Source organism: Haemorhous mexicanus, chromosome 22 (assembly GCF_027477595.1).
Source record: "Haemorhous mexicanus isolate bHaeMex1 chromosome 22, bHaeMex1.pri, whole genome shotgun sequence".
NCBI lineage: Eukaryota > Metazoa > Chordata > Aves > Passeriformes > Fringillidae > Haemorhous > Haemorhous mexicanus.
Window position 1 is genome coordinate 5,265,228 of NC_082362.1, and position 14,414 is coordinate 5,279,641.

Consider the following 14,414-nt stretch of genomic DNA (forward strand, 5'->3'; position numbering starts at 1 on the left):
TGTGATGTGAGATTTTGTGGGGGCACAAGGAGAGGAGACACTCCCCAGGCTGCCTCTGCCATGACTGGAGACATCAGCATGGGAGCAGGATGGGGAGAGGGGCTCGGGGTGGGCAGGGAATGGGGACAGACACCAGGACAGGGACACTTGGAGGACCTTTTGTGAGGACATTTGGAGAAGAAGCAACGAGGAGAAGAGGAAGGAGAAAAGAGGAAGGAGGAAAAGAGGAAGGAGGAAATCGTGGGGGTAAGGCTCATTCTGGGGGTTTGTGGATGCTCATTGGGTCATGCAAGGCACGAGCTGGGGTTTGCCTGCCTGGAGCTGAAGGCACCATGGAGCACAGAGACAGAGATGGTGCTCCCAGCAGCCAAAATGAGTTAGGAAGGGGACAGAGTGACAAGCAGAGAGGGCTGGCAATGGAAGAGGCAAACCAGAGGGTCTGGCAGGGGAGCAGCACCACAGCCACTGTGCAGGGTCTGGGCAGGGGCAGCTCCTGCCAGGCTGGGAGCCTCCAGCCAGGGCTGCTGTGCAGGGAAATGTGCCAGGGGCTCCAGGAGCCCACACAGCTCCAGACAGGACCTGTGCCAGTGCAGTCCTTAATGTCCTGAAGCACCTGTGGTTGTGCAGCAGAGCTCCCCTGAGGAAGAGGTGAATGCCATTGGCAGAGGGGAGTGGGATTAGCTTGGAGCAAATGAAGATCACACAGGGAATAAGAGGACAAAGAGAAGGTCACTCACCAAGCCATGTTCCTCTCAGAGCTGGTGGAGCAGGGCATCTCACTGGGAAAATCTCATTGGAAAAGCCACAGCAGGTCCTGTGTGGTGCCAGCCCACTCCTGAGCCCTAACACAGGGTGGCTGAGCACCAGCCTCAGACTTGGCTTTTCCAAACTTGTAAGTGCTCAAATTTGAAACTAGCATTCTTTTAACAGGGTTTTGTGTGTCATTTATAATTTATATTGCAATAGCACCCAAAAGTGCTTTCCAGACACTGAGCACATCTGTAATTCTGCCTCTAAAAAGCTTCCATTCTGTGAAAGGAGGGAAAAGAGAGGGGCATTGACCAGTATTTCCCAAATAGAATTGCCCAGAGTTTGTGCTGATGTATTTTTAACAATGCCTGGTATGAAATCTTGTCTGGTATTATTCTGAGGATCACAACAGGTGTTGGGAATTGGCTGGGGAGGCTGTGCAGAAAGGGCAGCTGACAGCTCACTGTATATGCAGATGTAGCACCTATTAGCAATATCCTCTGTGGTTTGCTCGCATGCGAGCTGAATAGATTCTCCAAACAATGCTGCACTGAATGGAAGCCATCAGCAGGATTGCTCAAGGCTGCAAAACCCATTACTTATCCAGCAGTAGATGGAAGAGCAAGTGCCACAGTGTAGTAACTTGTCCTGCTTTGCTGGAGTTGTTCTGCAGTTATTAGATCAATATATGTAGCTGCACATCTAATAAAGCACCAGAAAATAATTTATCTCAATGTGTATTGTTAGCTCAGTATTTATCCTAATATTATCAGCCACATAAACAACATAAATCCCTCTTTTTGTGCCTTTTTTTGCTGCTGTTTCCAGGTTTTCCAAGCACACAATAGGCTGTGTCCCCTGCTCTGATTATTGGAGCCACGTCACTGCACTTTTTACAATCACATTTTAATTACAGCTGTAGAACCTATGCAAAATCATTTAATACAATGTTGTGAGCAAATAGCGCAGATGATGCATTTAGTATTTGATTGCTGTTAGTTTACTCATTGATTAAACATGCAGAGTCTGCTTTGACTGGGGAGGAAGTCAGAGACCACACACACAGGCCTGTAGGGCTTATATTCACTGCAGGATTCATATTTTCTATAGATTTTATATTTGCTATAGATTTTATATTCATTATATGTTTTGTATTACTAAAAGTTGTATGTTTGCTATAGCTTCTATATTCACTATAATTTTATATTCACTACGGGTTATATTTGCTGTATGTTCTGTATTCACTAGTTTAGATTTATATTTAGATTTTAGACCTAAGTTTTCCAAAGGATTAGCCAGGAGTCTGTGGAAGTTTGGGTGGCTCAAAAATGGCAGTGAGAATTTATCATTCCATGAAGGAAGGGATCCATCAGCTGGTCAGGAAAAGTTTTGACCTTCACTGGTGGCAGCTGATGGGTTTGGTAGAATTGGTAATCAGTCTTGGAAGTGGAGAGAGAAAATTATTTTGGCTCTTTTCTGAAAGCACAGCATGATTTGCATGGAGTAGCCCATGCAAAAAGCTGTGATTACTCAAGGAGGAAAGCAGTGTGGTTTTATAACAATAAAATACTATTTTTTTTAAAAGAGAGGAGACAGTCTTGCCAGGAGGAGTGTATATTGTAGAAGAACCAGGTTTTGTTCCATTTCTAACAGAAGCTTACAGACAGTTATGAAAAGGACTCTGCTGCTATTTATTGCCTGAAGTTACTGATCCATCTGTCTCTACCCAAACTCTCATACAGAGAATTTTCCCTCATCATTCTTTCTCCTTTCTATCACTATTCAATATTTAGATGGGAATTTTGACCAGTGGCCAAGTCAGAGGCTTAGCAGCTATTGCATAAATCCTCAGCAGCTGGTAACTGAGCTGTGCAAAATTGTCACTTTAGGGTTAAATATTGTTGAATAAATAGACCTGCTGAAAGAACAGAATCTAACAATTCACATTTTAGGGAATAATTACTGCAGAAAGACAGCCCACAACATTGTATGTGTGTTTGAGAGAGTGGTCAGAATATCTTTTAATTCAGCATTTACCCGTGAGAATTATTCCCATGAGGAGCCTTGCAATAAAATCTGCTTGGTCTATGAGAATAGAAAGAAATTGAATAAAAAGACTCCATTTCCACTTGTATTTATTCAGTCTGGGAAATTCAGTGGGCCGCAGCATTAGTATCAGCAGGGGATTCCTTGCTCCTAGCGTTAAATTACTGTCATAATCGCTCAATTATTTCTTCCTTGTACTGTTTAAAATAAAAATCCATCACATTCTATGTTTTTTTCTAACATTTATTAGGTTGAGTGTTTAGGAAAATCAATTATATTCAGTCAGGCATGAATTGATGAATGTTCTTGTAATAATTGTCAGTTGTTAAACTGAATGTACTTTCTCTTTTCACCCCTTTTCATTTCCTTCAGAGGGCAGAGGTGGCTCAGAGAGAGGCAGAGACCTTAAGGGAGCAGCTCTCATCAGCTAACAAATCTCTCCAACTTGCTACTCAGATCCAGAAGGCACCTGATGTGGTGAGAGAAAATATTTACTGACTCTTACAGGTTTCTGACATTCCTGCAGTACAGCTCCTTCAATTTATGCCCACAGCTATAAAAACAGCTGTTTGAAGTCATATTTTAACTGAAAGGGAACGGTGTTCCTTTGGGATTGTGGTGGGGTTCAGCTTCTGAGGGGGTTGGTGGCTGGAGGAGACCACGGGAAGAGCAGAGGTCGCTTGGCTCTGGGGTGATCCATCACTCCCTGCTCCAGGTGGACAGCACAACTCTCAGAAATCATTTCACATGGCTGACAGCATCAGCAGAGGAGAAACAGAGGCAGCAAGAGAGCCTTGGGGGCCATCAGCCCGTGCCTGCCTGTGGGGCCCCGAGGTGTGGGCTCCACCCCAAGGGCACCCAGAGCTCCCTGCCCTCTCTGCCTCTCCTAACTCCACATCTGGGCTGTCAGAAAAACTGGAAATAAACTTGGTACCACTCCAGTTTTCACTGGCTGTATCTAAACTGAGAATCACACCTATAGATCCCTGGAGAATTTAGAAGATACCCTGTAGTCCTGCTTGTTGCCTCCTCTGTGTGGTTCTGAGTAAAGCCAGGGCTGTGATGGGACCTGCAGGCACAGGGGGCTGTTACAGGGCTCCAGCTGGCCCTGGGTGAGCAGGTATCACAGATGAGCAGCCAGATTATTTTGATTTTTGTTTGCCAAAGGAAAAATAGGAGTATTTAAATGTAAATATGCAATTAAGTGAAATTTAGTCTACTTCTAAGCAGCAGATTTAAGAAACAAAAGAAATCATTGCTTTTTTTTTTTTTTCCTTGCAAGCCTTATACGTGCTTGACACTGATAGCAGAGGAACACATGGCTGCCTTTAAAAATCATTTGCAGAGAATGAGTAACAAACCATAAGTCCTCCTGATCTGTTTGGTTGTCTGTTAATACAACCCAGTATTTTCTCAGAGAAGTCAAAAGATAGGGAAGTAGCCTGCAAAACAAAAAATAAAAAGCCTGAATATCACTTGTAACTCTGAATTACCTGCCTCTTCCTATCTCGTGTCCTAGTCTTATCATTATTTTAACATTAGGTCTTTCTTGTATTTAATAGTACTTCTGCACTTCATTTATATTTAATATGACAACTACTGCAGGATGAAAATGATCATTATCTATCTTATTTCAGACTCTACGTTCTAGTCTCAATAGGCACAAGCAGCAGATGATTATACAACTTGTGATGTTTCATGCAAGCAAATTAGAGGTTTTTTCAAGTTAAAAGTATAATTCAGTGTAATAGGAGAGTGTTGTTAACTGCTGTTAGTACATGAAGCTTTCTGTGAGTGCAGCAGGGTGTAGTCACTGAGAATCAAGCTGCATGTTAGAAGATATGGAAAAGGAGATTTTGTTGTTCCTGTATTCCCAGAAAAGAGGGTATGGAGTATATTTCAATCTGCTGCAGTGTCACCTTCAGCTGTCAGGATGTGCTGGGGTGAATTCTCAGCTCTTTCACCACAGATCTTTGGTTTAGTGCTCACCATCTTCATCTGCCTCTTGCTGAATGGATTCTCTCCTCCTTCACTGGTGCTTCTGAGGAACAGCCATTAACCTTTGTCAGATGCATCTTGGGCTCTTTAATGGAATGTGTGCCCCTCTTTGGGCTGCCTCCTGCCCCCCACACAGGCACAAGGCTTTCCTCACATTCTCCATGGAGGAGGCTCAGAGCTCCCCAGTGCATCACAGCTGTAATCTCCCAGCACAGAAGGAGACAGAGATGGTGCAATTAGTCTCTATTATCTTTTCTGAATGGATCTGCCTCCTTCTGGACCTCCCTGATTCCTTGTCCTCCCAGGAAGTCAGGCCAGAGAGGAAGTTCCAGACTTGAGGACAGATTTTACAGCTGTGGGAAACTGGAAGAAGGAAGATTTAGGAAAGAGAATTTCTGAAAGTGGTGACCAAAGGGAGAATGGCCTTGTCTAAGAGCTGTCACATCTCTCTTCTTCCCCATGGAGGGATGCTTCCAATAATGTTAACATGAACAATTTTCCTGCAAGGATCAAGTTCATTGGAAGTAGCAGTTTGGGGCAATTTTTGACAATTTTGCCTGAAACGTGCAGTGTGCATGCAGAGAGCCACAGGCACATGGCTCTGCCGTTCCTGATTAAGAAATTCTGCTCCATTACTTCAGAATATTTTATCTGATTAGTATTTTGTAAGCACAGATTTTCATAGTTGTCAAAGCACTTGGGCTATTAATAATAAATAGATCTAAATAGAATCCTTTGACTTTCACTGCTGCATCTTTCCAGTGCACTTACGAAACGGGGAAATTTATTCCCTCTGTTATCCCTGCTCTCCCAGAGAGCTGTCCTGGGGTGTGGGAAATTCCATCTTCCACATTCCCAATGTCAATCAGAGGAGTCCCAGATTGAGGCACTGCCTGTTTCCTTCCTTTCTGTGCTCTGATGCTGTTTTCCCTGCAGGAGCAGGCCATCGAGGTGCTGACCCGCTCCAGCCTGGAAGTGGAGCTGGCGGCGAAGGAGCGCGAGATCGCGCAGCTCGTCGAGGATGTCCAGAGGCTCCAGGGCAGCCTCACCAAGCTGAGGGAGAACTCCAGCAGCCAAATCTCCCAGCTGGAGCAGCAGCTGACAGCCAAGAACAGCACACTCAAAGTAAGGCTTGGTTCTGCCCAAAGGATGTCTCAGAGATGATGATATTGGGGTTTCCTGTGGTCCTGAGCCCTTGGCTCCTTCAGGGTATGGCTGAGTTCTGGTTTCTGTGGCATTTGAGTTTGAAGGGACCTTCAAACCCATCCCATTCCACTCCTGGCTATATTGTTTTTAAGGGATCACAGGTTTTTTAAGTTCTAAATGGCCCAATCCTTACTGTTTTGAAATGTGGTTTTGCAGGACAAGGCTACCTTTAGGATTAAAATCACCACCAACCCCCAGCAGACACTGAGCATGGATATGTAATGAAACAGATAAACTGAAAAAGCACAGAAAATCCCTCTTAGATTTTCAAACTTTTAATTCCCATTCCAGTTATACATATTGAAGATTTGCAAGGAATTGATTTATCTCTCAATGTCCCTGCTACCCCCTCCAGTTCTCTCCACTGGAAATGGGAAGTGTATCATTTAGATTTTAGATTATCATTTAGGGCATAGAAACAAGTAAAATCAGGGCATGGAGAAGACTTTTATATAATAACCATTTAATTATTTAAATAATAACCATTTATTTATTTATTTATTTATTATTACCATTAACCATTTAATTATTTTTTAGCTGTGTATTTGCTGCACAATAATTCCCATTTATAATTAGCAGTCTGGCCCTGTACTCCTTTGCACTAGAACCAGAAGGAGCAGCTAAGAATTCTCTGAATGACCCTTTTACCTCTCTCTTGGGCAGTTTCACTTTCCCTGTGCTGAGCCCACACAGTTCTGATCTCTGAGTGAGCATGAGAAATGTTTCCTGACGTGGGGTATGAATCAGTTTCCTGTAACTCCTGTCTCCTTCATTGTTCCACCATCTATGAGCTCCAAAGTGTAAACAAGATAAATTTATCTATTCCATTAAAGACTTGGTAGTTCTGCAGGTTTGATAGTCTGAGAGTTTTCTGAGAGCAGGAGGCTGATAGTTCCCACTCAGCTCTGACTGTGGCGTGGGCAGCTTTGCTCTATCAGAATGATTTAATGTTCAATTGAAACTCTTACAAATTGCTCTAATTCTGACATTTTTTAGCAGTTACTGGCTTTGCTGTGGTGGAGCATAATTCACATGGAGAGAGACCTGTTAGGAATGAAAGCTGAAGTGTTGCAGTCAGTGTTTTCTGCATGCTTTAAGCTGGCTTTGCAGAATTTTTATGAAAATTCAGTGGAGCAAAGGACACCAATTATGTAACTCCATTGACAGTATCAGTCTCTGCCCACCTGTCACCATGTGGGCACCACTTTTACTGAGGGAGAAAGGAGCTGCCCTGGTTTTGAGGGACACATTTTGCTGGCTACACCCATGTTCAGAGGATTTTTTTATTTTACTTTTTCATAAAGCCTGATAGAAAATATCTTGAATCCTTGCACTTGACAGATTTTCTTGGAATAAAGCATGTTCCTGGTGAGGTCAGTATTAGTTTAGCCATTAACTTCAAAGGGAGTAGGATCATAGAAATGACAGAGCAAGTCTTTGATTTTCATTTCAGTAATCTTCTTCCATTTTCTCATAGCCTTGCCTGGCTAATGCTCTGTATTTAGCTTTCTGTTGATAGTGGCTGATGTAGTGCCTCTATTGATAAAGTTTCAGTCATTTCAACCCTCTTTAACCTTATTTATTGCAACTTTAAAAATATTTCCAAATACTTCCTTTCACCCCAAAGTGCTGGGAAAGCCTGTGCCAGGCCCAGGTTGTACAAAGCACCAAATCTCAGTGATGATGTGCTGATCTCCTGTTTGATTTTGGAGGAATTCCTTCTGAAATAACAGAGGTTTTAATGGCTGCCTCCACAGAAAACAACTCACAGTTTCACAAATTAAAGCAATGTTCTCAACCTGTATCTTGGGAGAATTGTTTAATACTCTATGACTTAATGAAACAATACAGAAATACTTTCAAAATTATTGCTTCTTTATCTTCATCTGATCTAATAATCAAAACATGTCCTCTAGTAACAAGACTTTTCTCACTCTAATTGTGTTAACCCTTTGTGGCTGGGTGCTAGGATGTCTCTGCTACCCAGTTAAAATTCAGTAATGTGAGTTGATCACTCTAAACTGACTACAATGTTAATCTAATGATTAAAATGTTTTAAGCCCCTCAGCACAGCCCCTGCTATTTACCTATGTCAGTTCAGTTAATAAAACAGTAATGTTTGTATTTTCTGAATAACAGGAGGGACCCAATCTCTGCATGCTCTGCCATGGGTTTATTCACACCACAGATGCAAGATGATCCTTTAACATGGGATATTTACAAATTTAATATGCAGGAAAGCCAGCAGTCCATTCCTTCTGCCCTCTGGCTCCTGCGTTTTTGTGTGTTGGAGGTCGTTGGAATATGTTTTGTCTGAATTAACCAGGTTGATATTTAGTGCAAGATATTAGTTCCTCCAGATTGTCTCACAGCTTGAACCTTTGTTATCCCATGTTCTGTGCATTTTACAGGGATCTTGGAGACAATTACCATACTAATACATTTTAAAACAGTCATTGACTGGGAAGATGCCAAGTGCCTAAATGTTCTGTTTCTGCACAGGCACTGCACCCTCAGTTGTTAGTTTATATTGTTTAGTAAAGGAGATGTTTAGGTGCAGATTTTCCATGGCAACAATCTCTGTATTAGGTACTTGGGAGTGATGGATGTGTGTGGTTTTTATACAATCCAAAGTAAAATATTGCTGGTTGTCATACTGCTGTAGCAAGTACCTGAGAGTCCAAAACAGCTGCATTTTGTCAATATCTCTTTTTTTCTTTATTTTTCTACCTGTGTTTTCTACCTAAATATTCCAGAAATACTCTACCAGGGTATAGCACTTCCCTGCACAGAATTACATTTAATAGAGATTTCATTAAAGTGGGAATCTTTAGCTTTTCTGTGGTTTATCTGTTTCTACAAAAGGCTGTTTTCTTAGCATGCCCTTGCATAAGTAACTAACATATTAATCCAGGATATTGCTTGTTTTAAATATTTACTGTCCCTTTTTATATTGAGAACTGGTAAAAAATGCCAGTTATTCCTGCTGTGAAAGCTCCTCTGCTCCAGACCCAAAATGTTAAAAGTCACAGAGTTAAGGAAAGGGTGAATTGCAGTGAATTTGCAGAGACAGAAGGACAAAGTGACCAGACCAAGGAGAGCAGAAGGATGTCTTGGGGTTTGGCAGGTCCTCCCCTTGCCTGTGACCACTTGGAAAACTCTCAGCTCTGATGCTGAGTCTCCTCCCAGTACCGAGGGCTCTCTGGCTCACTGGTTTCATTTAAAGATCCCTCTCCAGCCTGACCTGATGCACTAAAAATTCCACCTTGTTGAAGTCACTCTCTTTTGCTCAGTGCTGAGCTGCAGCTTGAAAAGCTGCTTGAGCTCATGGCCTGTTGTAGCTGACCCTCCTCAAAATGTGAGACCTCAGGCCCTGGGACTACACAGTACATCCCCATAATGAGATTTCAGCATGTGTTGTAAATTATCAAAACCTCCAATATCTTTATTATTTGTAGGATTTTCCTGGTCACATCAAGCAGGGTTTTCCTGGAGCACTGTGTCTGCTATCTAAAGCAAAGTCAGTGCTTCCTATAGTTCCAGACAATAACTGGAATTTGGCAAGGCAGGACATGCCAGAAAAAACTACTAAAACTTGTCCTGTATTTATTCCAGGTGAAAAAAAAATTGGTTGTAGCTAAAACAGACACTTCAATTTTATTTTTAACACAACTGGAATGACTGCACAACCACTGATGACAAAAGACACGAGACCTTTCTAAGAGGCCACTTGTTCCATCAGTGTCCCAGAGAGTGCAAATTCCACACTGAGCAGCAGCTCCTGGCATCCATTAAGAGCTGCTCATTGAGCCTGGCTCTTCCTGCAGGAGATTCCTCTCTCAGCAGTGCTGAGGATGCTGGGCTGTGGTGGCAAACAGCAGGAACAGGGCCTTGAGAGGGCTGTGGATTGGTGACGTGGCTGACCACTTTGTCACTGCTCCTTAACAGCTGTGCTGATGGCAAGGCAGACATGTCTGCAGTGTGAGAGCTGCACAGGGCTGGGTAGGAAATCCTTTAAAAATGGCAGAATAGCTGGAGGTCCCACAAAGCCCCACCATGCTGCTGTTGGCATCTGAAGAAGCCTCATTTAAATTACTGAGATGACTCAGTCTATGGATTTGGTGTCCTGTGGGTGCTGTGCTGCATCCTTTTGGGGTTTGTACAGCTCTGTGATACCCACACACTGACTTCCTAGGGAAGACAGCACAGGGAACAGGTTCCCAATTCTGTTTCCCCAGCCCTGCCTCCATGCCCCATAGCTGGGCTGCTGCACAGCTGTGTGGGGCTGCATTTTAAACAGCCTTGCTAAAATTATCCAAGTTCCCAGCAACCCTCCCCTGCCCTCCTCCTGCATCCAAAGAGCAGCCCCAGAGTGGGTGTAGGATCTTGAATTCCCTTCTCCCCTGAAGGCAGCCTCTCCTGGACATAAAGTCCTATTTTTCTTTTTCATGTCATATATTCCTTTCCTTTTCAAAGCAGATTCTCTGTCTTTGAGGTGATATGTCCTTGTGTTATTTCTGTTTCCCGTGACCTTTGGGATTCTGTGCCAGTTTTAACACCAAAAATGAACTGAAGCAGAGTTAGCCTGAATTTATCCATGGAAGCTGCAAGCCCATGAGTTCTGTTCTTTGCTTAGATCAGGTGTGCCTGCACTAAGCAAAGAAATTATTGAAATTAATGTGGCTTCTGCAAGCAACAGAACTGCATCAATGATGTATCAATATGTTTTAGGCCTCCTGAAGCATTTACCCCGTAGTGATGAGCACTTTGGTGGGAGCTGGGTAAGGTCCAAGTGTGTGGCATTGTGTTCTGGATCGTGGCAAGGGGTTTGGTTCTGCCTTTGGGGCATCCTCACAGCCAGGAGAAGCCTTTGAGGCCACCCTGGGTGGGGCAGAGCTGCTGGGGTGGCCTCCATGCTCCCTCTCTGGTTCCTGCAGTCAGTACTGCTTGTAAAACCTCTGCTTTGTTGGGGCACGAGGTGCTGTGGGAGCCTTCCAAGCCTAAAGCATTGCAGTCAACAGCAGCTTCTTCAGCCTGCTCTTTTTATCATGTAGATAAGGTTATCAAGAACTGTCCTATTAAGAATGTGCCAAAGCATCCTGCTTGTTTACTCCATCTCCCTGAAAATTTCAGCTGCCCCATTTTTATTTTTTTTTTGTAATGCCTTCATCCCCAATCTCGTCCCTGAGCACATGACAGTGACATTGCAAGCAGCCAAATTGGGACCCACTGAATTCTGTCATGCTTGGCACTCTGTAAACAAAGGATGAGCGAGGTATAATTGTGTTTACGTTTAATTGGTTATAGTTTGTTTTCTAATATATGTAAATTAGGTATGAGTCATTAACCCTCACTTGTGCGCTGCTGTATATATGGAATAATTTGAAGATGATTTTCAAAGCCTGCAGGAAAAAAACAATGTAAATAATTAAATCCATGTTCTCTCTTTTAAAGCAACTGGAAGAAAAACTGAAAGGACAGGCTGATTATGAAGAGGTTAAGAAAGAATTAAAGTAAGTGTTAAATGCTTACATAATTTTTTCACAAACTCTGGTTGAACAGTGCTTGTTAAATGAAGCCACAAATCTGTGTTCTTGGAACAATAAAAAATTCAGTCAAAACCACAAAGATGAGGAAATTGGGAATATTGGCAGAAATTGCATCCAGAACCAGTGGAACTGCTATATCTGAGAGTGCTCCTTTTTGTTGCAGCAGAGGATCACAACAGCAAATAAAACACATCCACGAAGAAAAGCCACTAAAACTATTGTCCACAAAGGGAAAAAAGTTTTAGAATCTGTGGTGGTTTAGGTGGACCACTCTTTAAAAATCTCCAGCCAACAGCTGAGGGTAATGAGGACCAAAAATGACAAGCAGAGCCTTTGGCCATGGTACCTTTTCTCTGCTCCTGCCAGCCAGTGCTCAGCACTTACCAGTCTAATGCTGGGCTTGTTTCACTGTATATTTTTGCTAATATATTGTGGTTTTAAACTAAAGCCACAAACAGCCTCTTCCTATTTCAAGGGATTTTCTTAAGAGACTTAAAAGAACCTCATTTTAAACTATAACAAGATAAGCTGTCAGGTTCAGAAGAGAACTTTTCTGACTGGAAATATGTTTAGTGTCAAGGTTTAAATAACTGCGAGAAACTCCCATCTCTTCTTTCATCATTCTGGCATTTCTGTGTGTGTTTTAAAAAGGCTGAAATAACCCATTCCCTGGTTTAATGAGGTATTTCAGATGAGGCTGGTAGTCATGTGCTTTTGTTTACACGTCCCTGGAGAATATGGAAAGCAGATTTGGATTTGCAAGCCCCACAACTGCCCAGCCCCTGGTGCTGATTTATTCAAGCTATGCTGGCTGAGGTTCTGCTTCACCACCAGCTGCAGCACACACTGATGTAGGGGTATAATTTTCACTGGAATTAAATGAATTGACCATTTATTTGGTCATTTTACCTGATTATTACCTGGGCTCTAAATAGCATCATCATTTAGTGATTAGGGGTGAATACATGCACGTCCTCTCCTGAGTTAAGGGAACAGCTTCAGGTTTTGGCCAGTTTATGTCCTCATGTGTAAAGCAGTGAATGGGAATAAGGCCACAGCCTTCCAGCTTCTTGCATGAGATATTAAATGTAAATGTGCTGAAACAACAAATGAGTTTTGAATCCTACCTGCTTTATTGCAAAGCTTTAATGCAACAGGACCAGGACTTTGAAGGCAGACTTAAGGTGCCAAGAACCCAATCTACTCATTGAATATACTCATTTATTTTGCATTTGTGCTTGAAATACAAACACTGTATTACTGGTGATAATACCAATATTATAATTTTTTTTTTTTTACAACACTGACTTCCATGAGGGCAGGGATGGAAAGGCAGATCAGAGAAGCTGTGACACAAGAGGCTTCATGTGGTGCTTCTGCTCAGGATGAGCCTGCAGAGAAATAAATGGGAGATTCTGCTGGAAGTAGCCCTGGTTGGGTGCCAGTAAATTAACCCTGTTTTCCCAGCTGTTCCAGCTTTTATATCCCTAATTTGTGGATTGATAGCTGGCTTGTAAGGGCCCTGGGGTCCGTCACCATCCTGTGGGATGCTCTGAGGGTTGAGACCCTCCAGGGGAGCACTGAGGATGTTTGCAATGCTGCATCCTGCAAGCAGCTACTTCACACCATTCCCATGCTCCATCTAACCCAGGTGGTGTGCTGAGGGCTCAGTGTGCATCCCTTGGCAGTGACAGTCTGATCTGAACTGAGACTTGCTGTAAATGAGGCTGGGAGAAGTCTCTTGCTGTAAATCTGCAGCCCTCACACTGAATCTTGCTGCACCTGCCTTGTGCCCTGGAACACTGACAGAAATGAGCTGCTCATAACATTTGCACCTAGAGAAAAGAGATCTTGTCAGTACAGCAGGAAGAGACTGAATTATTTAGGTGTTTTGGCACTGATGTATCTTCCTTAACCCTTCCTGGGGTGTTAGAGGCGTGCTGGGCTGAGGGTCTCAGTATCAGCCCAGCTCCTGCCTCTGCAGGAACTTAGCTGGGCCCATGTCAAGATCTGGGATGGGAGAATTCTTCACTTTCTGCCTTGCCTTTTGTGCCCAGTGGCTTCTAAACCTGTTTTTGAGATCTGAGAGCTCTCTGTGTGCCTTCAGCTCCCTCTCAAGTAGCACGACAGGGCTGACCCTGCTGCCTTTGCAGTCGGGATCAGACGAACAGAAAGTTGAGCTGTCCCAATGCACACTTTGCTTTACAGTCAGATCTTTCAAGTCTTCTTAGATGTGCAGATTCAAGTCACAAGATCATTTCTTTAAAAAGCAGGTAACTGATCTTGAGCCACAGATTGAGTCAAGATCTCATGGGCAAAGATATTCCTGGAATCCAAAGGAGAAACGTTGGGCTTCCTCATATTCCTGAGGAGAATGTGTCTTTTGTGACACATTTGGAGAGTCATTTTTGACATGTTTAACTTTTACATTCTTTTAAAAATGAACCTGCTGGAGTGAATATTCCTCTTAGGGCAATTAGAGGTGCCATCAGCTTGATTTTTAGTATATTTTGTGTTTCAACTGTATAGGAAATTACCTGTGAAATTGTCAGAAAGTTAATTCAGTTAGCAAAGAATCCCCTTCAGGTAGGCAGAGGTCAGTAGGTTTCCAGCCAGGGCTTGAATACACATTGCCTGCACCAATCTCACTGGAAACAGAGGTGCTGCAAGGCTCAGGATCCTTCCTCAGTGCTCAGAACCAAAATGCATCAGCCTGTGCAAGGAGAGGGATGACAGGATCAGGCCTTTAGAGGCAGGTTTTTGGTGTGGAGAACCAAATACAACCATAAGCAGGTTCATGCTTCCAACCATTGTCAGCCTGGTTCTGGGGGCAGCACTGTGTGGTCAGGGCTCCTCTCACATCTG

The 14,414-nt window shown here is 43.1% G+C and overlaps 1 protein-coding gene across 7 annotated transcripts in view; it reads left to right on the forward strand.

Annotated features, from left to right (window-relative positions):
* The window catches only part of CUX1 (cut like homeobox 1), a 269,325-nt gene that overhangs the window by 177,367 nt on the left and 77,544 nt on the right, over positions 1-14,414 (forward strand). For all 7 annotated transcript variants that reach the window (XM_059866198.1, XM_059866191.1, XM_059866192.1 and 4 more), the window contains exons 10-12: positions 3,169-3,273; positions 5,731-5,919; positions 11,455-11,513. In XM_059866198.1, the coding sequence (XP_059722181.1) occupies positions 3,169-3,273; positions 5,731-5,919; positions 11,455-11,513 (353 nt within the window). The remainder of the gene's footprint in view (positions 1-3,168; positions 3,274-5,730; positions 5,920-11,454; positions 11,514-14,414) is intronic.